General features: G+C 36.4%; 2 protein-coding genes across 2 annotated transcripts; both read left to right on the plus strand.

Annotated features, from left to right (window-relative positions):
• The first annotated feature begins 794 nt into the window (after positions 1-794).
• On the plus strand, positions 795-3,244 carry LOC113276358 (probable inactive receptor kinase At1g27190). Its single transcript, XM_026525956.1, has one exon. It carries the CDS (start codon positions 1,036-1,038, stop codon positions 2,890-2,892), a length of 1,857 nt encoding a protein of 618 aa, XP_026381741.1. The 5' UTR covers positions 795-1,035; the 3' UTR covers positions 2,893-3,244.
• Positions 3,245-4,029: 785 nt separating this feature from the next.
• Positions 4,030-6,821, plus strand: LOC113276359 (probable myosin-binding protein 5). The gene is made up of 4 exons (XM_026525957.1): positions 4,030-5,110; positions 5,192-6,022; positions 6,107-6,300; positions 6,416-6,821. The coding sequence occupies exons 1-4, from the start codon at positions 4,309-4,311 to the stop codon at positions 6,428-6,430; spliced, it is 1,842 nt and encodes a 613-aa protein (XP_026381742.1). The 5' UTR covers positions 4,030-4,308; the 3' UTR covers positions 6,431-6,821.
• Positions 6,822-25,407: the final 18,586 nt, after the last annotated feature.

Here is a 25,407-nt window from a genome sequence, read left to right on the forward strand (position 1 = left end):
CTTAACTGTCATTATTAACACCACTATATACCCTAGTTAGCAATTCGGGATTCGGCAAACGTACGGAACGACAAACGTACGAGTATTATACGGTTTTGTAAAACTCAAATCCGGTCCAAAATTCGGTCAACAGAACGTGATTCGTCAGTAATTCGGAACGGCATACATACGTGTATAATTCGATTTATAAATGTGAGTTCGGATCTGAAAATTCGGTATCTATATATAATAAATAATTAGAATTTATAAGGTCATAGACTAATTTTTATGCATACATGTGAGTTATTTAAAGAAAAAATAAACTTAATATGATGATATTAATAATATATACAACATTAGTCATCAAAGAGGACGTGGTATAGTGGTTTAGATCTCTCTCACCTTCACCTTCAAATCTCTTCTGTCATTTTTGTTTCATAAAAATTACAACAACGTCTAATATTGGGACGTGTATGCTTGGGAGGCAGTAAAGCCTAAAAAAATAGGGCCTTTGAAAACATAAAAGCTAAAGAATTTCTGGCGAATTAAACGGACGTATCATTCGGGATACGTAAAGTTCGTGAACGATTCGCGAATAATCCGGGAATGCCACATAATACGCGTCTTGGGTTCGGAGTTGCAAACGTACGCAAATAAAACGGTAAAATTCGTGATACGGAAAAATTCGCGAATGATTCGCGAACTTACTAACTGGGCTATATACTTTCACTTGCAGAGTGCACTTAAATACAGTAAATTTTTAAAATATTTTAAATTTCCACTTGAATCAAATATGTAATTATCAGAAGATTCAGAACCACGACCATTTCCATCTAAGATCCCCCAAAAAAATCAGAAATCCAACACTCCCTCTGAAGAACCCTCTCTCACTCTCCTCCTCTCAGGTCAATGGCTTCTTCCCTGTTTAGAAGTTTCACCATTTTCAATACTCATCACAGAACCAGAAATTGAAACTCCAATCTCTCTCTATATATACATATATCTACCACATTACAGAAGAAAGAACTCCATTCAAGCAGTTTTTGAGTTTCAACCATGAACGAATCAAGTAGAATAGAGAGAAAAGGTTTTGGCCTAATTGTTTTGATATCTGTTTTCTTAGTTATTGTTAGTGCCTCATTTGTTGAAGCTCAACAAGAAGATGATTCAAAATGTTTACAAGGAACAAAGGAAACACTCACAGATCCTCAACAGAAGTTAGATACATGGGTTTTCTCAAATGTTTCGCAAGGTTACATTTGCACATTTGTGGGGGTGCAATGTTGGAATCTAAGGGAAAACAGAATATTAGGTTTACAACTTCAATCAATGAATCTACAAGGGAAAATTCCTGAATCACTTGAGTATTGTCAAAGTTTACAGATTCTTGAATTATCTGGTAATGGTTTAACTGGTGAAATTCCTTCTCAAATCTGTCAATGGTTACCTTATCTGGTTCACTTGGATCTATCAGGAAATGACCTAACTGGTGGGATTCCTAATGAGCTTGGTAATTGTAAGTATTTAAATACTTTAATTTTGAAAGATAATCAATTATCTGGTTCCATTCCGTATGAATTGTCTCGTCTTACTAGGTTAAAGAAATTATCAGTTGCTAATAATGCGTTATCTGGTGAAATTCCATCTTCGTTTTCGAGTTTTAGTTCTGATGATTTTGCTGGAAATAAACTCTGTGGCGAACCAATTGGATCTAGTTGCAATGGTATGAATAAGAAGAGTCTTGTTATAGTAGTTTGTGCTGCTGTTTTTGGTGCTGTTGTTTCTTTATTATTAGGTTTTGGAATTTGGTGGTGTTTTGTTAAGAATAGTCGAAAAGGGAATGTGACGGGTAAAGATGTTGCTGCTGGTGGTAGTGGTAGTTGGACCGAGAGATTAGTAGCCCACAAACTCGATCAAGTTTCATTGTTTCAGAAACCATTAGTAAAGCTTAAATTGAACGACTTCTTGTTAGCAACAAATAGCTTTGATTCTCAGCATATTATTATGTCGACTAGAACTGGTACTTCTTACAAGGCAGTTCTATCTGATGGGTCTTCTCTTGCAATTAAACGCTTGAATAATTGTAAGCTTAACGAAAAGCAATTTCGATCGGAGATGAATAGATTAGGTCAACTTAGGCATCCAAGTTTGGTTCCTCTCTTAGGATTTTGCGTTGTTGAAAATGAGAAGCTTTTGATTTATAAGCATATGTCTAACGGCACTCTATTTTCAAAATTGCATGGAAGTGATGAGTTGGATAGTCAGCATGGTCGATTGGATTGGCCGACTAGATTGAAAATTGGTATTGGTGCTGCTAGAGGACTAGCTTGGCTTCACCATGGATGTCAAGAGTCGTTTCTTCACCAAAACATTAGTTGCAATGTGATTCTCCTCGATGAAGAACTTGATGCTCGGGTGACGGATTTCGCACTACCTAAGCTTTTGAGTTCTCCAGATTCCCGTGATAGTACCTTTAACCATGGGGATTTTGGAGAATTTGGATATGTTGCTCCAGAATATTCGAGTACCATGATTGCTTCTTTGAAAGGAGATGTTTTTGCTTTCGGGGTAGTGCTTTTAGAGTTGGTAACTGGACATAAGCCACTTGTAATCAGTAATGCCGATGAAGGGTTTAAGGGCAATTTAATAGATTGGGTTAATCAGCTTTTGAGCTCTGGTCGAATCAAAGATGCCATTGATAAGTCCATCTGTGGGAAGGGCCATGACGATGAGATAATGAAGTTTCTGAGGGTTGCCTGCAGTTGTGTTGCTTCTAGACCTAAGGATAGATCATCTATGTACCAGGTTTACCAGTCATTGAGGACCATCTGTGAAGCCCATGAATTTTCCGAGCAATTTGATGAATTTCCACTGATTTTCGGCAAGCAAAATACTAATAACCATCAAGAGTAGGCTCGGGGAAGACACATCGGAACATGGAAAACATTTGCAGCCCAACTATCTATGTATAATCCCACATCATTCTCTGCATCTTGAGCTAAGTTGCCAGCGACTTCTGCTATGTGAATGGTAAGATTTTGTTTTCATTTTGCCTATTGAATCCCGTTCCTGTAACAATCACCATTGTAATTGAAAAATATTCACAATCAGTAGGATTTGTGCACTTCACCGTGGCATCTTTTTCTTTACGGTTCTCAACAATTGTCAAAGGAACCTCATATTAGGTTTCTTTGGATTTTTGTAATATTTTTACTTGTGAGAAAGCTCGAGTTTGAAGATGTTTCTATGCATTTCATTATCTACATTCACTTGTCTTAACATGAATCTCCTTACATTTCACTTTTGCATATATTTTATATGAGAAACCGTTTCTTGTATGACATTGTTCTGTATGGGGCCGTATTACTCATCATGTTTGCCATGGAAGAATCATGATATCTTCCTCAAGCTACATAAGATCGCGTTTGCATGGGGCCAAATTAAATTTACTGAAAAACATGGAACGGGTTAAATTGATCTTCCCACTGCTGAGTTTTGTTAGTTGTTCAGTGAGAATGCCATGTGAGAACATGTTAGGGTGTCTTAGATCCTGAGAACAAAGGCTATCTCCAACTACAACTAAGGTAATGTAGAGCTATATTTTTGTCTGGAATATTTAAAATTTCATGTAAACTTATTTTTCCATCATAGTAGTCCTTGCTTTGAAACATGTATACCCCACGAATCGCAAATTTTTGGAACATCTTTTACGAAGATTCAGTCAAGGATAATATCAAGATATAGTAACTTATAAAGTACTTGATTTGTTTTCTTGCCTGGAGAGCAAAATGAAGATTAAAGCTTGAGTAGCCTTTTTCTCGTTTGTTTTTACTTCTGAGCCTTGCCATTTGTGTGTTTATTCAGCTACATATACTGATATACGTAACATGACTGGTAGCATAGGTTTTGTTCGGGACAGGAAAAGGGATTTTGTCAAACCACAAAGTGAAAGGTAAGTACATGATAGACCGTTATTTCAGGTAATGGTCTCATAAAAGAAACTCAAATTCTAATAATAACCAAAAGAAGACAACAGTGCCTAACTTTTTGGAATTTTTGGATTGGAGAGAATCAGAGGAACTCAACCCTCTCATTCTCTCTCTCTTCTCTCTCTCCCTATCTCAAAAAGTGAAAGAGAAAAGAATAGAGAGAAACAGGTCAAGATCTGCATGTTCAGTACCTTCATCAGCTAAGATTATCATCTCTAATCTCATCCTTCTTGTACATTGTTGAGTGCTTTGCATCTTACCAGAGAAATTAAGGAACCAAATGAAAAAGTGTAGATTTTTTTTCTTCTAATGTTGAGTTTTATTGTATAGTTTTGTTACTATGGCATCAAAATCATCTAACGAACATGTCGAGCAACAGCTTGGAAATCCAAGCAAGAAGAAAGAACAGCAGCTCACAAAAATCCCACATTTTTTGATATATGTCATATTGTTTTTTATGATCCATCTGTTGATATATATAATTCTCCAATGGATTATTATAATTGTTCTGTTTCTCAATGGCTTAATAGCTTTCATCGCTAGCGAATTTGCACGTTTCTTTGATTTACGAATCCCATGTTTCCTCTGCACACGCTTCGATCATGTGCTACTTAAAAAGAATCTGTATTACAATGACTCTATGTGCGAAGATCATAGGAAAGAAGTGTCTTCCATGGTCTTCTGTCACATTCACCAGAGAATGTCAGATATCCGGCTCATGTGTGAAGAATGTCTCCAGTCTTCAAACACCGGAAACAAGCCAAGTTTTGGTAGTTGTAAGCCTATGCAAGGGCTTTTTGGTGTAGACACCGATCATTTACATTTACCGAACGGAGAATATGAGAGGTATTTGAAGGTCGAAAAAGGCGCCACTCTCCAGTGTTCTTGTTGTGGACAGCCTCAGGGAGTTAAAGTTTCATCGTCAACTAAACTGGTTCAGAAATCAGTTTCTCATGTAGGCGATTTTCCTCCAACTCCTTCCCCTTCCCCTCGAATAATAGCCTCGGTAAACACTGACGAGGCCCGTGCTTTTGATGAACTCTCTCATGTTCAGTATTCGGAGCTAAACATTATGTCAGACGCGGATTCAGAGATTCCAGATGACGAGTTTCGGTCTAATGCTTTAGCCCGTGAAAGTCAAGGTGAGCTTATGGAATTTGATAAAAATTTGTTACACTAGTTTTCATGTTTTGAAAGGATATACTGGTGTTTCTTGAAAATAGGCAAGGAGGATATGAAAGCTGCAACTGCTCCATTACTTCCAGAAGTTGAAGATTTAAACGAAGAGCCCTGCAAGTCCCCTAATTTTCTCAAGGGAAGTAGGTTTTATGGATTTACTGGTTTAGACTCCGGTACAGCTAGCCCAGCATGGCCACCAAAGATTCCCATCAGATCACCAGGCGAAAAAGCAGACTCTGTTGCTGAATCTGTGGAAGGAATTAGTACAAATGAAGCAGATGTTGAGACTGTGTTGCATCGATTGAAAAGACAAGTACGTTTGGACAGAAAGACTCTGATGGCTATGTACATGGAATTAGATGAAGAAAGAAGTTCTTCGGCTGTCGCTGCAAATCAAGCCATGGCAATGATTACAAGGTTGCAGGCAGAGAAGGCAGCAATTCAGCTGGAGGCTTTACAGTACCAACGGATTATGGAGGAACAAGCGGAATATGATCAACAAGCTCTTCAAGTCATGAAGGATCTTCTTAACAAGAGAGAGGAGATAATCAAAGTTTTGGAGGCAGAATTGAGGTCATATAGAGGATTAGATAGCGAGGGACACAGCGCATTACTTAATGATGGCTACCAAGATTCGAGTTTTGGAGTTAAATTGTCTACTCAACTATGCGATGACTATTCTTATAACGTCAACGAGGAGACAGGCGAGAATGATACTGGACCATCACAGGTAGAAAATTCTGAAGCATTCTTGTTAGACTTTGAAGGAGAGAGGCTTTTTCTTATGGATCAGTTGAAAATACTGGAGAAGAAAATTCAGTCGCCTGATTTGGATGATGCTATTCAGTCTTTGCCGTCTAATCTTAAATACGAAGGTAAAAAAAGATAAGTTATATCAAGATTTTTGACCTTAAGTTATTAAGAATATCATACCAACCTTTGTCCAATGATGATGGCAGGAGAAGGAAGTAACATCAACATATCTAAAGCCATTTCTCATCTGCATGAGAAGTTGACAGGCCTTGAGACAGACAAAGAATTTTTAAAGCACACACTTCCCTCACTCCAGAAAGGCGACGAAGGAACACAGCTTCTAAGAGAAATAGCTAAGCATCTGTGGTATCTTCGGCATACATATAATATGCCTTCGGAGGTTACCTTCTCTTCTCTTTCTTAAAATTTTCACTTATAGCCGTTATTACATCAAGCTGTTGAAATTGACAAAAATGGCAGATAACATCACATCATTTTATTAACATTTTGTGCAGGCAAAAGAGAGCTGAAGATGTGTGCAAATTTGTTCAAGTATATGAGGATTTTTGACGAATCACTGCCAACTTAATTAGGTTTTAGTACAAAGGAGAGAATGGACACAACGGAAGAATGCTCCGAAAGGTTTTGGTTTTGATTTGTGCCTTGTTGAGTTTTTTCTTCGAAATGTTGTTCGGGTTCTGTTGCTAAAGTCAGTGCCTCTGTGCCTCTCTCTTAAATCTGCTTGATGTAAATGAAAATTGAAAAGCACATATATATATTTTTAAAACGACCAAAACCATGTGGGTTGATGAACTGAGAATCAGCTCGAAGCATTCAAAATACTTGATAGTTAAAAGAAATGAAGATTGTATACAGGAGAAAAATGAAAGCAAATGAATCTCATTTTACATTTTGTGAGCATATTTTTTTCATGATTTTTTTCGTTGGTTTATTTTTTTCATTGATGAATGTTTTCACCAAGGGACAGATGGGGCATTTACAAGCCAAAGGTATCTGCACCATCATAGTGGAGAAATTTTTTGACGGGGGTGTTTATTTTTGAAGGGGGTATGGGGACCAATGATATGTTGATACAAGTTTTTGATATTAATTGATTCTCATGAATTATGTTTCCAAAAATATAAAAGAAGTATATTTTTAGAGAGAAAATTTGGAACCTACAATTGGGGATACCACCAGAAATTGGGGGATACTCACAATTATATAGGATTAGATTTTGGTTAAGGGGGTATTTTTTCTAGTGATGAAAAGTCAACAATGTCCTTCACTTTAATATAAACTAAAAGAAATTATTAAAAGTATCCCCTTGGTTTCACGATTTCATCATTGGGAGATGACTTAAGCTGAACTGCAATCAATTTCTGCTTCCTTTTCTTGCCATTTTGGTGACAGAATGAGTCCTTTTTACAAACAATAAAACAAAAGACCACTAGAGAGCAAAATGGTGGAAATCAAGGTAACAACTTTTCGTGATTTCTTTCATGCAAATTACTAGTAATATAACAACTTCTCGTGTGGTGCGGTAACACAATCGTTGAGCGTTGAAACGTGATTCTCTCTACGTCGGGTTTCCAACTGCGTATACTTCTACCAAATTTGTGATCGGACTAGAACACGAGTTAGGTAGTTAGTGATCCTGGTGAAAATTAAAATCCAAAATTAGAATAATATGCTTCGAGCGCCAACTGCCTGCGACGCTTGAGTACGACTAGATAAACGATCACCAAAAATTAAGTTAACATTTTAGCTGTCGGTATTGTTTAGGGTATGAATGCAATACCGACTGGAACTATCGGTATTGATTTTAGTTTAAACTCAATACCGAGTGTAACTATCGGTATTGGTAGGTATTTGAAGCCAACACCGAAAGTTCTGTTTGACAATACTAAAAAAGAGTTTGAAATGAGGGTAATTGAATGAATACTACTCACGCATTAGTTTGAAGAAGCTAGTGGAGATGAAGACCCCATTCCTGGTATTAGAATTTTTGAAGGACTTGATGATATACCTTTTTAGAATTTAAGAGTGTTTGTATATATTGCTCCGTCCAATGCTATCTAGTATCTACAAGTCCTCACCACGTAATTCAACGAATTACTGATACTTACGCATCAGTTTGATGCTTGGTGAATCCTAAGTACATGTATAGTTTTGTTATATAGGCAATGTACATGAGTTGGCTACAGCTAAACTTACAGGGTTAAACTCGATCTTTATTTTTTTTTCTTCTTCTTCTTTTTCTATTTTATTATTAACTAAAATGATAAAATCAATATCTAAAGTTTAATCTTAATGGAGATGTTCAAGGATGGTTTAGTCATTACCTATTCTTTTTTGGATAAGGGTTTTCTTAAGTTACTTCATAATGTTTTATTCTTATTTTTTTTTGAGTATCCCCAAATTTCTGGTGGTATCCCCCAATTGTGGGTTCAAAATTTGTCATCTTAATTGGTGTTTGTATTTTTGGAAACATAATTCATGGAAATCAATTAACATCAAACAAATGGCGTTGCGCACCAACTTATCAAACGAGTATGAGTTGATGTTTGTTGGTGTCTCCGTAAACAAAAATGTCAAGCTATTTTAAGATAACCGAGGAAGGAAAAGGGCCAACTTTGGATAAAGAGAAAATTAGGCGCAGGCTCAGATTTTTTTTTCTTACCGTCAGGTCCAGAATTAATTTTGGATATAGTCGCACCCATATTCATTTAAAAATATTTTAAAAGTGCAGAAGGACGCTAATAACCTTTAGCGGTTCGTGCAGTTTCATTAACTACCTGAAACGGACACAACATTTATTTCGTTTTCACCCGTTACTTCTATTTCTTCTTCATCAGTTTCTTAAACTCCATTAACTCCGTAACAGATCTGCAGAAAAAAAAAAATTCTCCATCATAATTCACAGAATCGATCATTTAAATCGAAGATTGAAGTTGATTAAACTCTAGAAATCAATTTCAAACTTTAAAACGCTAGAAACTAATTACAGTTCACAAATCCTAGAAATTAGTTCAACAAAAATGGATGAAACTCCAACAAAAACGCGTCTTCAGAAGTCGAAAGAGAAGTAATCAGGTACTAAAACTAGTTTAATCGATGGTATTCTTGCATGCATTCAATAGATTTGATTTTTTTGTTTCGATTTTAACTTTTGTTCTTGATGTTGAAGACGAAGAAGGAAAAATCAAGTTGAAGAAACAGAAAAAAAACGGTAAGAATTAACATTAACTTCATCTGTTAGTGTTTGATTTTGTTTTTTCCAGTTTTTTTTTTTTTTTTTAATTTTAATTTTTGTTGTAGTAACTTCCAATGATGAACCAGAAGCCGGAAATCCGAAAAAGAAGGACAAATCTAAGAAGAAAAATATTTCTGGTGAGATTTTCATCCTAAATATGTTTACCCAAAATTTCTTTTTCTTTATAACTTACCCAATCTTTGATTTTAACATCAATTTTACCAGATGATGTTGAAGATGAAAAAGGAGAAAGTGATAGTGACCAACCACTGAAGGAGATGAAAATGAAGGCAAAGCACGATGCTGTGAAGAAAAAGGAAGTCTCTGGTATGCATCTTCACTAGTTCATGTGTGATTCATGTTTGCATAACAAAAACTGTCAAAAATAACAAGTTATGCAGATAAAATAAATGTGCATAACTTGTTATGCAGTTGCATGACAGCTTATGCTTACAAAAAACACCTGCATAATACCCTGTCAAACTTACCCATTTTTAAGTTTTACTTTTTCATTTTAATCTACTACAGTTTTAACATCATTTTTACCTGCAAATGATGATAACCTAGAAGATGGAAAAGGGGAAACTGACGGTGACCAGCAACAAAAGGAGACTAAAACCAACGTAAAGCACGACGCTGCCAAGAAGAAAATGAAAGTCTCTAGTATGCATTTACATTCCTTCATGTGTGTACGCAACAAAAAAAATTGAATAACATGTAATGCAGAATAAAAATAAATGTGCATGACTTGTTCTGCAGATGCATAACAGGTTATGCTTACCAAATTTACTGCGTAACCTTATATGAATAACTTATTTATTTGTGTGTAAAAAAGATCCTGAAGCAAACCCCCTATCAAGGAAGTCGCGGAGATTGAAAGATCAGGTATCACCTAGTTCACCTAAGCCTGAAGCAGAAAGGAAAACAAAGACTAAAAAGAAAGCTGGTGAGAACTTAACTTGCCTACATCTTTCATGTTTCTGAACATAACTTAATCTTTTCTGTTATGACATGATTTTGTTCTTGTTTGCTATTAGTTTCTGATCAGCAAGCTAAGGAGCAATTAATTGCGAAACCAAAGGAAGTTTTGGATGATGATACAGAGAATGAGGATAATACAGAGAAAGTTGCACCAAAGGAAGCTGGTAAGATTTGCTTGTGATTTCCTTTTTGTGTGATATATTGTTTCTTTGGTGTGGTTGATTTGTTTCATTGTTGATTTGGTCTGCTTCAGTCAAGCAAGTTGTTGATAAGAAAAATAAAAGAAAAAGATGTGAACCCAAACAATCAGAAGACGTGAAAAGGAAGAAAAAGGAGAAGCAAATTGAAATATCTGAAAGTGAAGAAGAAGAAGAATAAGACATGATCAGCAAGGTGTCGTCTATAAACCAGGTGCGTTGAATTCTTGTTATGCATCAGTAAATAAAATTATCTTGATCATTTACTTGCTAGTTTTGTAGTTAACAGCTTGTAAAACACATAATGCTTCTTTAAAAAAAATGCATAATAGGTTATGCAGACAACTGGGTGTGCATAATATCTCATCATAGGTTATGCAACATAATAAATCTGCAAAAAATACATTTTAAGAAGTAGTGCATTATAGGTTATGCATGGTAAAAAATGTGCATAACAGTTTATGCAGATGCCTGAATAAGAGGCATATGAGGTTATGCAGTCAAAATAGCGGTTCTAACTTAGTTAAATGCAATTTTTTTGTTCTTTTATTTATGCAGTTAAACCTAAACCCAAACCTGCAACTCAGAAAGATACTTATAGAGCAGGATTTCTAAGGGAACGTACCTTGTTCAATAAAATAAAGGAAAGAGGTGGTTTTACTCCAAAGCAGGCTAGTATGATGAATGTGAGTCCATTTGGGAAATTCTACATCTGGTTATCTACTGCGGACATGTCATTGTTGGATGGTAAGAGCAACCAGCTGATGGATGAGGTCCTTTTATCATATAACCATGATGATTTGAGTCAGCATTCATTCAAGGTGTCTGAAAACAAGTGTATAAGTCAACAGCTAGTGAGCTTGCTGTTACTTTTCTGATTCCAAGAGTTGAAGGAGATAGAGGAAGAAATATTCTGACTTTAAAGGAAGAGATAGATCGGACTCAGTCACTTTCCTTCGTCAAGTAATTCCCATGCAAAACAGCGGCAGGTAAAGTGAGTACATATCCCAAAGCACGGGTAACAAAGGTGTGGGTAGAATATATTCAAAGGATGGTGTTATAAAAACTTGATAAGAAATGTCGTGAATAGGTAGTTGTCTTCCTTGTCTGCCTCTACAGGCTAGTCGTCTTGCTCTTTTGTGGGCCAATGGGAGACAATTTGGACGTCTCATATGTTGGTTTGGTGAAGAATTTGGGAACCATGGACTCTGTATCATTTCCTGATCTGATTCACGAACACCTGATGGACGACATCAAAACTGTGAAAGAAAAGAATCTTCTTATCAGGAATTGCACTTGTTGCATTATATATTCTCTTGTGAGTTTTTTTTACTTAATCTCTGTCAATAAATCTAATCCATATAATATCTTATTAGTTATTTTTTTTACAACTTTGGTTGGCTGAGCACTCTAACATAGCTGAGATATCATCCAACGCCAAGGTCAGTGAAACTGCTACACCAAGAGCTGCGAAGTGGGACGTTGCAGCAATGAAGAAAGCAATGCTCAAGAATCATATTATAGACTTGAAGGTACTTGTTTATGAACCTTTATAAATAATTGCATAACATATTATGCATATGCAATTGTGATGAGCAGGGTTGTGAAATATGAGCCCATAAGATGTTATGCACCTTTATAAATAATGCATAACATCTTATGCATATGCAATTGGGAATGCATAACCAGTTATGCATTATTTTAAAATGACAAAGTGTTAAGCAGGGTTGTGAAATAATTGCATAAGATGTTATGCACCTTTATAAATAATTGCATAACATATTATGCATATGAAATTGTGAATGCATAACTGGTTACGCGTTATTTAAAAATGACAGTGTTAAGTAGGGTTGTGAAATATGAGTGCATAAGATGTTATGCAGCTCCAATGTTTAATGCATGGTTAGTTATGCATTGTTTAAAGTATCTGCATCACATGTTATGCATATAAAAAATGTTGTTATATTTGTTATGCATTCCCTGATGAGTTTCATTAATCATGTTGCAGTTTCATGAGAACTTTAGAGATGCGTACAGTCCAATGGAGTTGGAACTCTATGAACCAAGAGAACCAAAAAACAGGAAAAGTATATATGAACTCATCACAATGGATATTGAAGAGAACAAGGACAAGTATGAAGACGCATTTCAGGATGCGTTATAGATGATTGAAGAAGAAAAGTTTCCCGATAGTCCTGGAGCAAGGTTGAAGAATGTCCAAGAAATGCTACAAAACATCAAACAGACTTAGGAGAAATTTAGACATACTGGAGGAGACTTCAATTCTCAGTTGTACGATAATGTGAAGAAGTTGCTCATTGCTTCAGGCATAAAAGAGGAGGTGCAAGTGGAATCATCAGGTGGCCCTAACGTCAATGCATCATCAGCTGAGCCTAGCGTTCCATTGAGTCAAAAATTTTGACAAGGAATGAGACACTTGTTGAAGTGGTATTTTCAACTGAACCACCTACACAAGAATCATTGCCGGAAATTATCAGACTTGATAGCCAAGACCAAACTGCTAGTCAAGGACTCCATTCTTCACCTTACAAGTTCATGGACCTGGAAAAAGATGTTAATCTCTACAACGATAAGGAAACTTACACACCAGAGGAATTGGAGACAACGCCAAATCTGGAAACAACTCAAGAAAGAGTTGAAGCACAGGAATTTTTTTTTTGCTGGTGATGATGGTGTTGGAGGAGAAGATGGTTCTGGAGGAGAAGATGATGAACATCTTCCAGAAACTCAGAAAAAAGCAGAAGCAGTTGAAGGGCCCACATTTAATCTCCATATTTCACAGGGAAATAGTGCTGGAGGACAACAACAGGAAGCTGTTGAGATTCCAGAGGAGCAAGTCGCAGAAAAGCCGTAAAAAACCGTTGTTGAGATGCCAGAAGAGCAAGTCGCAGAAAAGCCGCAACAACCAGCTGTTGAGACGGTCGTTGATGCAGATAAGGAAATGGTCGTTGAGATGGCCAGTGATGTGGTGAGGTACCTGGCATAGAATCCTTTAACTCCAGCCATAAAAGAAGCTGCTGAAAATGACTCGAATGAAGCCGCATAGAATCCCTCAACTCCAACCACACAAGATGCTGAAAACAAAGAAAACTCAAATGAAGCTGCAGAGATGGGGAGAATTTCACAGGAAATGGTACAGAAAATATAAAACAGATTATGTATTTTAAAAAGCATGAACTGCTTGAAGTTTTTTTTTAATGTCGAATCAACAATATATTATTTATTATTTTTAATCAACTATATACTATTTATTATGTTGTTGTTTTGTTGTTTAATCAACTACTATTTACTTAATTTCAAAATTAATTGGTTATATCTAACACATTTTGGTTACATGAATCTGTAGGAAGAATTTCTGGGAGGAGAATTTGTACTAAGAACAGAATTTTCGAAGAAGCAAGCTGTGAAGAAACCGATAAAAGGAAAATCTAACAAGGCAGAAGAGGATGGGGACCAGGAACATAAAGGGAAAAACCAACCAGGAAGCAAGGTAAAAAGAATCAAACAAAGGACAACATGTAATGAAAGGACAATCAGTATACTACTCAAATATTGTGACCTAGGGAAGCAGCAGAAGCAAAAAGACAAGCCTAATGAGAATAAAGTTCAAGAAGAAAATCCTCGTACGTCTGTTGGCGGGCCGTTCAGAAAATTACCTCCGCTGGAAACAATGGAATGCTTTCAAGATTGCAAAGATACAATAGAACCAGCCTTGATGGAAGTACTGGAGACATACTTTGAGAATGCCAACAGCCAGTAAGTACATCAAAACTACCTTTATGCTTGTTTAAAAAATCAATGCATTACAGGTTATGCTTCTTATGAAATAAATGCATACCAAATTATTCTTAAGGAAAACCCATGCATAATAAATTATGCTTCTAAAACAATCCATGCATAACACAACCTCTAGTTTATGGTTCTGCCCCATGTCACTTGAATAAAATATCTCACTAATTATGTCTTCTGCAAAAATTCGTCTTGGAGTATCAGAGACGGAGAAGACCCGTACTTATGGGATATTCGGATTCACGGAGATGTAATAAGGTATCTAATGAACAATGAATACCTAGAAGAACAAGTAATACGCTTCTACAGTTACATGTTGTGGAAGAAGCGGAAAAATGAAGAGAATGATTTGAGTATTCAACAGAGGTATGCGGAGTCTGCATTCATGAGGCCAGATACCTGGGTAAGTCAAAAAAAGAAAATCATTTTTCTACATAACAAGTCATCATAATTTTTCTGCATGACAAGTTATTCATCACTGCATATCCCGTTATGCCATATTATTACTTATCCATAACATATTATGCAACTAGTTTTGAACTGCATAACAAGTTATTCAGCATTGTTTCCTACACTTTTTGTGCAACCTTTCAATTGCATCCACTAACTTTTTTTCCTAAAAAATATTTCTTTTGCAGTTCTTTGTTAAAACAAAGGAGAAAGATGGGATTGCCAAATATGTTGGAGAATTCATCTTGAATCTCCCTGATCAAGTTGAGAAAATGTTCATTCCAATGAACTATATGACAAAGGAAAACCATGCTGATACACATTGGACATTGTTAGAGTATCACTTTTCAGAGGGTGAGTGGAACTTCTATAACAGTCTTTCAAGCTATAAATTTAACTGCAAGAAACAAGCTCTTATAATGGCAAAGGCTTGTATGCCTTATTTGATCGAAAGATATGACAAACTGAAGCTATCACCAGATTTCTTTGATAAAAAGAGGGAACCGCTTGTATACAAGGATATTTTTTCCAGGATTTTTCTTGAACAAGGTCATCACCCCGACTGCCTCATATTTGTATGCTACTATATGAAGATGAGTATGAAGTGTTTAGTCAGAGAGAAATTGATGAAGTTAGGAAAGGAAGATGCAGTAGCAAAAGCCAACAAGAAAAGAATAAGTCTGGTATTGAAAATGCTGACAGATACTGAAAACAGTTGGGCGATAAATGCCAATGAAGACGTCTGGGATGAAGCTACGCGTAAATGTGATGAAGCTGTGCGTGAATGTTCCCGATGCTGTGCAGAATTGAAATGTTCAAACGTAACGTTGTTTTAACAATATGTGTGTGGATAGATTGAGCAAATTAATTTGAGAGTGAAAACTAATGGGAAAGTAGTTAGTGTAAAGCTTAACTTCAGTCAGTAATTATGTGTAATGTGTTGGTATGAACCTTGTCTCAACAACTTATATCTTGTTATCTTGTCGATGTCTATATATATATATTTATATATCAATGCTTGTTTCAGTGCTTATTTGATGCAATCTTATTTCAAAAAAAATAGAAAAACTGACTGGCATTTAACTGTACTATGATAACAAGAGGGTGCTGCCCCCTCGACCCCCGATTATAAACATAACATGATATAAATCTTACAAAGAAAATGAAGGAACAACAGGTTACATATAAACATCCGAATATCATGTTATGCAGCAAAAAAACACATGTTATGCAACAAAAAAGTTTTGAATAACATGTTATGCAGAATAAAACAAATGTGCATGACTTGTTATGCAGATGCAGATGCATGAAGGAACCACAGGTTGCATGACTCGTTATGCAGCCATCTTTAAAAGAATAAGTGCATAACAGATTGTGCATCTTCGAAAAAGAATGCATAAAAGATTATGCATCTTCAAAAAATAATGCATAACACGTTATGCATTATCAAAAACTAATACATAATCTATTATGCATTTAAGAATAAAAATGAATAAGATTATCTGATAGAAGCAGAAAAACACACATTGAAAAAAAAGAAGTATTTTTTCATAAAACCAATACAAAAAAGACACTAAGTAAATAAAAAGTACTTGTTCATAAAAACCAATACAAAAACTAATTAAAGAAAAATGAATAAGGTTCAAACGTAAAAGTAATAGTCTGAAGAAACCAACAAGATAATTGCTTTCCCTTAACTTCCCTTAGGCTGCTTCGGCGGCTTCAGCGGCTTCTTGTAACAGGTAGGATTTATATATGTTTGCTTGTTGTGATGACCAATCTCAAAACAATTACCACAGCGCATAGCTCTCCTGGGAAGCTTCTCATATCTGCTCAAATGCCTATTAGCCGGTGGTCTCCCTGGCGGCCTCCTAACATCAGGTACATCGATAATATCATTACCTTCATAAACTTCAGGCTTGTTGTTGTTCGGAATAGGATGAATTGCATGGCTGTAGGCATTATTGAAGTATGAATAGTGAAATAAGGTTCAAAAAAATCATATGGATTAACACCAGGCATTGTTATCGAAGAAAAAGCATGCACACATGGAAACCCATAGACGCGCCACCTCTGACAGGTACATGTCTTTGCCTCAAGGTTAACACTATGAGAACTCTCCCCTCCCTCCACTTCATAAACATGAGTATCGGACTGTATAACCATCCAGGTTAAACCCTCATCAATAAGAGCCTTCATCTTTGCTTCGTTCTTTGGTGTGCGAATTGTTATGAAACCTTTACCAGTATTTCTCCTTTCTGACATCATCCTCATCACATATTTCCTTATCTGATCCAGAAGAGCATTTGCAGGGATCTTCTTGTGTACCTTCATCCAACTATTGAAGGATTCAACAATAGTAGAAGATGTCCTTCCATACCTACATCCATTAAAAAAGGCATTTGACCACCTCTCGGGATGGATATCTTCAATATAGTCTGCAACCCAACCACAACCAATACCCCTAATCGTAGCGATGGCAGTTTGGAAACCTTCGGGACTAAGAGCACACACAGCAGATTGAAATGCATCAATAACGGCACCATACCTTTCGTCAGAAGCATTAATAGGTAAGTTCATCTTAAGATGATAATACCAGAAACTATGGAAGGATCCAGGAAAAATAACTGGAACCGCTCTCTTTAATCCTTTTGCACGATCAGATTAAAATGTGATTGGCCTTTGATCATGATCAAGAACATTACTCAAATTCCCCAAGAACCATTCCCAGTTATCATTATCTTCGGCAGGTACTGGGGCCATGGCTAGTGGAAAGAACCATGCATAAAACAAAACATGTTTCAGGACTTAAAAAAATATAAAATGAAGCGAACGTCTACATAAAGTATTATGCAGCTAAAACAAAAAAAAAATGCATAATGTCTTATGCATATAAACAAAATGATGCATAAGACATTATGCACGTGCATAAAAAATCCATAAATCAGAAAAGTGCAGCTAAAACAAAATAATGTATAATGTCTTATGCATCTAAACAAAAATGATGCATAATCAGAAAAGTGAAAATAATAATCTATAAGATATTATGCATATAAATAAAAAAAAATGCATAAGACATTATGAAGCCAAAATAATCAATGCATAAGACATTATGCACATATATAAAAAGGATGCATTATCATAAAATTTACCAATTTCAGCATTGATACCGGTTGCAGCAATGAGGCATCCTCTAAATCTCCCTGTAAGAAAGGTAGCATCGATATAAATCATGGGACGAAGGTAACGGTAACCATGGATGCATGCCTCGAAAGCAATAAAAAGGCGCACAAACTTATTTGAAGGTGCTTCGTATTCTAAATCAGTTGAACTGCCCTCGTTCGATTCTGTTTCATCCATTTGAACTTGAAAATCAATCCAACTCCCAGGATTTGTGATGCGAATGGTATCTACATACCATACCATATGTGGATACGGCATGGCATCCTCACCAAATATATCCCCAAACACTTTCTCCCTTCCATTGTAAGCTTGGTAGTATTTCACATTGATCCCGTAGATAGTTTTGAAAACCTTTTTCAAATCAAAAGCTTTGAAACTCGGGTCACTTTTGATTTCATCCTTGATAAGACTAGAAACAAATTTACTACTAATCCTGTGGAAAATCCTTTCACATCCCACACCACAGTGATGACTGCTAACATATTTCTTAACCTTAAGCATCTTATTTTCAACATCAACAGCACAAACCTTATACTCCCAAGGGCAATTTTATTTAGAGCATTTTGCATAGAACCTGCTAGGTTCATTCTTAGTATATAGAAAAACATACCCAGACTTTAGCTAGTATTTATTCACTGCGATACGTACCTCTGCTACACCTCCAAAACAAACTTTAACAACTTCACTAAGTAATTTATCCCAACTTTCAGTCCTAAGAACCTTGTCAACAGGCACAAAACCATCTTCAAGGATATTCACCATAGCTTCTTCGGGTTCAGGTTCTATTACACGACTACTTGAAGCTCTACTACGACATCTGGAAGAATTCCAGCCAACTTCGACAAGTAAATCATAGCTTTTCTGACCTTTACAGTGGCAACGAGATACCAAAAACTTAAGAAGAACATCAAAATCAACTCGCACAAACTTGCTTCCATCATTAAAGGAAAATATGACATGATGAGGTAATAAACGAGTCCACTTATGGCAAACGGCTGTCTTCAAAGACTCCAGAGTTGTGTTGACATCAACATGATGTGCTAAGAATTCACTGAAGTAGTGAATTACAGCTAGTGCACTAACAACAGGCATTTCACCCTGCATAACACAAAGAGAAAAAAATCAAACATATATATCTTGCATATTGCTTCACAAAAATTCTTACTCAAAATTAAAAGATCAAATCAACAACAGCAAAGACAATCTACATTAGCCATAATCAGATCAAAAATCAACTGGATATCAAAAATCAGTAACGTCTACATTAACATAACAGAAAACAGATCAAAAATAGGAGTGGAAAAACAAATCAAATAAAAAATCGAATAGAACAGAAGCAAAACCTAGAAAATTGGTATATCAACATCCGAACATGAAATTGAAACAAAAAAAATTGAATCAAAAAGATCTACATTGATCGTAACAATTTCAAAACCTAGAAAATAAACAAAAAATCAAAAACAAGCTTAAAAGATCTAAAAAACGATTCGAAAACCTAAATTAAGCTCCGAAAACCTAAAATAATAGATCCTAATCTTACAGAAACTAAAACCTAGAATTGAATCAAAATCAAACAAAAATCAGAATCAAGATTGAAAACGAACGAACCTGAAGCTTGAATTTCATATTATCTTTGTTGAGTAAATTCAATCTCTCAATCAGCTCCTTCCCAGCTCTCGCTCCTATTCTATCTCCTTCTCAATCTCTCGATAATCAATCTCTCGAAACTGAATGTCAGAACAAGTGAGGCTAAAGCTTGAATTATCTTTGCTGAGTAAATTCAATCTCTCAATCAGCTCCTTCTCAGCTCTCGATAATTCAATCTCTCAGCTCTCGCTCCTATTCTATCTCCTTCTCAATATCTCTGAAACTGAAACTGAAAGTGAGGCTAAACTGGGAAATAAAATAGAAAAGAAACTAATTTTGAAAACTCTTGGTGATGGAATAATTTTCATAGCGATTTTGGATGCGCCCGTGACTTTTTTTGGGCGTGGGTTTCACAGTAGGGAAAAGTGTAAAAATGGGTGTGGCTGTAGTTTTCACTTGGATAAAACCTATCCCATTACTAACTGATTGTGCAAACATTAGTCTTGAGTGTGTGATGTACCTGCTGAAGAGTGGCTTCCCCTATCAACCTGGGATGCAATTAGTAATCTTTTAATTACGTTAGCTAATTAATGTTGTGATAATAACTTTCTTAACCAGTAAGTTAATTAGGATCGTGTGGCACCGTAGTGACCACGTGGTAGAGGAAGTAGAACTGTTAGTACTCTCTGCTAGGGTTTTGGAGTAGTATTCATTTTCGCTTCCTGCTTGTACTGAACTAAGACTTGAATAGATAAGAAAACACTCGGACCAGTGTGGCTGCAGTTTGTACTTTGAGCTCGTGATCTCTCATTATCTCCTGTACTTCTATCATCAACCATAACAACGGTATCATCCAGTAGATCTAGGTAGACTGCAATGACCGGAGGTCCATCAATCAAGGATGTTGACCAGCCAACAAAAGAGTTGTCACGTCTAATGACGAATCTCACAGAGATCCAGATTAAAGCAGAAGAGAAACGTGAGGCAGATGCTAAAGCATATCTAATCTTAATGAATCATCTAGTACAACTCTCAGAAGACACTTTAAAACATCTCCAAACCCAACCCAGATCCATAGTTGGTGAACAAAGCACTCTATTTATTGGTCACTCTCAAGCTCAAAGTCATGGAGTTATTCAAGGTGCTCCTGCAAATGCTCTCAAACCAGCAAAACTTGATTTCCCTAGATTTGATGGTGAGAACTCTAGAAGTTGGCTACACAAATGTGACAGATTTTTTCAGATGCACCCCATGGAAGAAACTCAAAAGACAGAATTAGCTTCTATGTACATGGATGATAGAGATGATTCTTGGTTTTTCAACTACTGCTCTAGTAAAACATTTGTTACCTAGTCTGAATTTTCTAATCATCTTTGTCGTCGATTTGAAGGCTTAGCTAATGATAATTATGTTGGGTGTTTCAATAAATTAACTTAAATCACTACTGTGGAAGAATCTTTCCAAACATTTGAGCAACTCAAAGCTTCGATGATTGCAAAAATCCTTCCCTTGATGAAGAATACTTCATATTGAGTTTTATTAGTGGGTTGAAACCTGAGATTAGTAATTCAGTTCGTATGCACGATCCCACATCTCTTTCTCGGGATTTCTTCTTAGCCAGACTTCAAGAACAAACTCTTGTTTCACCACCTAAAACTATTGTCACTAAACAACCCACTACCTCCTCTTATTTTAGTAAACCATCTTCATTCACCAAACCTACTACATCCCCTGTGGTTTCCACTTGAATAACCCACATTTCCCAGAAATCTACTTATATACCTCCAATTAAAGATTAACTCAAGAACAATTAGGTCAGAGGAGAGCCAAAAACTTATGATACAACTGTGATGATAAATATGTCTATGGCCATAAATGCAAGTCCTGACAGCTCTATATGATTCTATCTGAAGAAGACTCACCTTCAGACAACATTCTCTCACCTACTGAGACAGAACAAACCAAAACTGTGGTGGAATCAGACATGGAAATCTCTCTCCATGCTCTCACGGGTTATCATAGTACTGAGACCATACATATTTTGGGGCAAGTTAAAAAGCAAACAATTACAATTTTAGTAGACACGGCTAGCACTCATAGTTTCATTGATGCTTCTCTTGCAAAGAGGTTGTTCTGCAATGTTCAACCAACATCTAATCTGTTAGTGACTGTGATAATGGGGACACAACTACAAGTTCTGGGTTTTTTCAAAAACTTGAATGGCAGATGCAGGGTCATCAGTTTTCAACAGACTTTCATGTACTTTCATTGGGTGGTTGTGACATTTTTTTGTGGGAAGACTAGCTAAAAACCTTAGGTGATGTTATGTTCAATTTCTCCAAGTTAACTATTTCCTTCACCCATTTGGGCACCAACATTACTCTTACTGGCATTTCTTCTAAGTTTCATCTATGATGGTTAGTGGTCAAGTTGTCCAAAAATTTATCGAACATCACACCCCTGCATTTGTGGGCCAATATTTTGCCATCTAAGCTGAACCATCTCTTACCCAAATTCCTTCCCAAGTACAAGGTTTATTGAATCAATTCCCTAATGTCTTTGTTGAACCAACACAGCTACCTCCTCAGAGATCCTTATATCACTGAATACCTCTCAAACCTGGTGCCCAACCAGTAAATTTTAGACCCTACAAATGCCTCCACATTCATAAATCACTGGTAGAATCTCTAGTAGAAGAAATGCTTAATTCTGGTGTGATCCAGGACAGTCACAGTCCTTTTTCTTCTCCTATTCTCTTGGTCAAGAATAAAGGACAACTCATGGAGATTCTGTGTGGATTACAGAAAACTCAGTGAACTCACCATCAAAGATAACTACTCTATCCCTATTATTGATGAAATTCTGGATGAATTACATGACTCTAAATTTTTACAAAGTTAGATTTGAGATTTGGTTACCATCAAATCAGGTTATTTGCAGATGATATACATAAAACTGCTTTCAGAACTCATCGTGGACACTTTGAGTTCAAAATGATGCCATATGGTCTAACTAATGCCCCTGCCACATTTCAATCTCTCATGAATTCAATTTTTAATCCTTACTTAAGAAAATTTGTATTAGTTTTCTTTGACGATATCCTTATTTACAGCGAGTCACTAGAAGAGCATGTCCAACATATTTCTATAGTCCTTGACCTTCTCAGACATCACCAACTTTATGCTAAATATTCCAAGTTTTGCTTTGCTCAATCATCCTTGGGATACTTGGGTCACATCATCATAGATGATGGGCTAGTTGCTGACCCATAAAAAATTTCATGTATGCAGCAATGGCTGTACCAACTTTCCTCAAGCATTTAAAAGGATTTTTGGGTCTAACTGGCTATTATAGGAAGTTTGTTAAGCATCATGGACTTATCAGTAAACCACTCACTGACCTTCTGAAAAAGAATGCTTTTCATTGGTCCCCTAGTGCAGATGAAGCCTTTCAGGCCCTTAAAAAAGCTATGTGTACTACTCCAGTGTTGGTGCTTCCTGACTTCAATAAAATATTTGTTGTAGAGACAGATGCTTGTTTTGTGGGTGTATGATCTCTCTTAATGCAAGAAGGTAGATTTATTAGTTTCTACGGCAAACCTTTTGGCCATAAATCTCCAGGCCTCTCTTCTCTATCTATGAGAAGGAAATCCTTGCAGTAGTGATGGAAGTTACCAAGTGGAGAAACTATCCACCATTTCATCATTAATACTGACCATCAAAGTATTAAATACTTCATGGATCAGAAAATCACCATTGTTCTACAAGAAAGGTGGCGTATGAAGTTGTTGGAGTTTAACTACACAATCAACTACAAGAAAGGCGTGGAGAATAAATCTGCAGATGCCCTCTCAAGACTTCCTTCTTCTTTTCAGTGCTCAGTTATTTCTATTTCAACACATACTTGGGCTCAACAGGTTATTCAGATCTATGACACAGATGAATAGGCCACTCACATTGTCCTTCAGTTACTGGTGGCTCCTTCCTACATTCCTAACTATACTTATGTGGATTGCATTTTGATACATAAGGGAAGAATTTATATAGGTACCAACAACAACCCTCAGGTATACCATCTTGAAATCTATCAATTTTTCTGCAGTTGGGGGGAATTCGGGAATGCAAGCCAGTTATATAAGAGCTAAAAGACATTTTTATTGGAAAGGTCTCAATAAGGAAATGTTACTATTGGTTATCCACTGTCATATTTGTCATAGGAATAAGGGTGAACATACTTTCCCTGCTGGTTTACTCCACCCATTGACAATCCCTACACAGGCTTGGAAATACATCACCATGGATTTCATAGAGGGCTTACCTATTTCCAGTAAAAAAAGATGTTATTCTTGTTGTGGTTGATAGACTCACCAAATATAGTCATTTTATTGGTTTGGCTTACCCATTTACAGCTTCCACTGTGGCTCATGAGTTCCTTACTCATGTTTTCAAGTTACATGGTCTTCCCTCTTCCATTATTTCAGATAGAGACAGAATCTTCACTAGTAACTTCTGGCAGGAACTTTTCAAAGCAATGGGTACCAGTTTGAAAATGAGTACTGCATATCATCCTCAATATGATGGCCAGACTGAAAGAGCGAATGCATGCTTGGAAAACTATCTTAGATGTATGATTGGACATCAACCCAAGTAATGGTTCAATGACTTCCCTTGGCAGAGTTCTGGTACAACACCAACCATCATACAAGCTTAAACATGACATCTTTCAAGGCATTGTATGGCTATTCCCCTCCATACCTTGCTTTTCCCAATGAAGCTCTCACTTATGTTGTTTTTGTTGAAGATTACTTAATTACATCAAAGAGATACAATGATGAAATTATTGAGAGACTCTTTACACAAAGCACAAGAGAGGATAAAAGTGTTTGCAGATTAGAAGAAAATTGATAGACAGTTTGAGGTTGGTGACCTGATTTTCTTGAAGCTCCAACCCTACAGGAAATCCTCCATTACTCTGTGCTGGAATTCCAAACTTTCAGCAAGATACTATGGCCCATTCCCTATGATTTCCAAAGTTGTCCAAGTAGCTTACAAACTTCAACTACCTGCTTCCTCTCAGATACATCCGGTGTTTCATATTTCTCAGTTGAAGAAAATAATAGGTTCTGTTGCTATCACTGCCCCAACACTTGCACAAACTGATGCTGATGATGAAATTATCCTCAACCATGTTGGGAACAAGAGAAATCACCAGGGGGCGCTCTGTTATTCCTCAGATGTTGATCCACTGGTCGTACTCCACTGTAGATGATGCTACTTGGGAGGATGTCTCAAATGTCAAAGCTTATTTCTTTAAATTTTATCCTTGAGGAGAAGGATGGTTTGAAGATGGGGGTAATGTCATGTACCTGCTGAAGATTGGCTGCCCCTATCAACCTGGGATGCAATTAGTAGTATTTTAATTACGTTAGTTAATTAATGTTGTGTTAATCATTTTCTGAAGCAGTAAGTTAATTAGGATCGTGTGTTACTGCAGTGATCACGTGGAGGCAGTAGAGCTGTTAGTACTCTCTGCTAGGGTTTTGGAGTAGTATTTATTTTTTCCTCCTGCTTGTACTGAACTAAGAATCGAATAGATAAGAAAACACTCAGTATAGTGTGGATGCATTTTGTACTTTGAGATCTGATTTCTCATTATCTCTTGTGAAATTAAGGTCGTTCATGTTGTTCTTTCGGGAATGACATTTGATGGGGGAGAGTTCTTAATTGAACTTGTGCTTAATTGCCAAATGTTTGTGGGGGAGTTCAGTTGTGGAATATTATAGGGGTTATCTTGTATCTTTATAAACTCCTTGATGAATGCATTTAGTTTCGGCTATATGATTGCATCTAAAAAGTTGATATGTGTTTTCTTATGGTCATGAAGTGTCTCTATGGAAATTTCATTAGGATCCCACTAGTTTTCGTACCTTTGACAATTTTATTGAAAAAAAGAGGAAGAATTAATGTGTAGTTCACACTACAAATACATATGGTTTTCGGATCATTATGTAGGGGGAGGGGGGGGGGGTGGTTCATGTGAGATG

This window comes from Papaver somniferum, chromosome 4, assembly GCF_003573695.1.
Source record: "Papaver somniferum cultivar HN1 chromosome 4, ASM357369v1, whole genome shotgun sequence".
In the NCBI taxonomy this organism is placed as follows: domain Eukaryota; kingdom Viridiplantae; phylum Streptophyta; class Magnoliopsida; order Ranunculales; family Papaveraceae; genus Papaver; species Papaver somniferum.

What these genes read in the sequence shown, in the direction of transcription:
- LOC113276358 (XM_026525956.1), top strand. Translation starts at nt 1,036, where the DNA reads ATGAACGAATCAAGTAGAATAGAGAGAAAAGGTTTTGGCCTAATTGTT.
- LOC113276359 (XM_026525957.1), top strand. Translation starts at nt 4,309, where the DNA reads ATGGCATCAAAATCATCTAACGAACATGTCGAGCAACAGCTTGGAAAT. An exon ending in TTTAGCCCGTGAAAGTCAAG is followed by an intron (nt 5,111 to 5,191) that starts GTGAGCTTATGG and finishes TCTTGAAAATAG; the next exon opens with GCAAGGAGGATATGAAAGCT. An exon ending in GTCTAATCTTAAATACGAAG is followed by an intron (nt 6,023 to 6,106) that starts GTAAAAAAAGAT and finishes TGATGATGGCAG; the next exon opens with GAGAAGGAAGTAACATCAAC.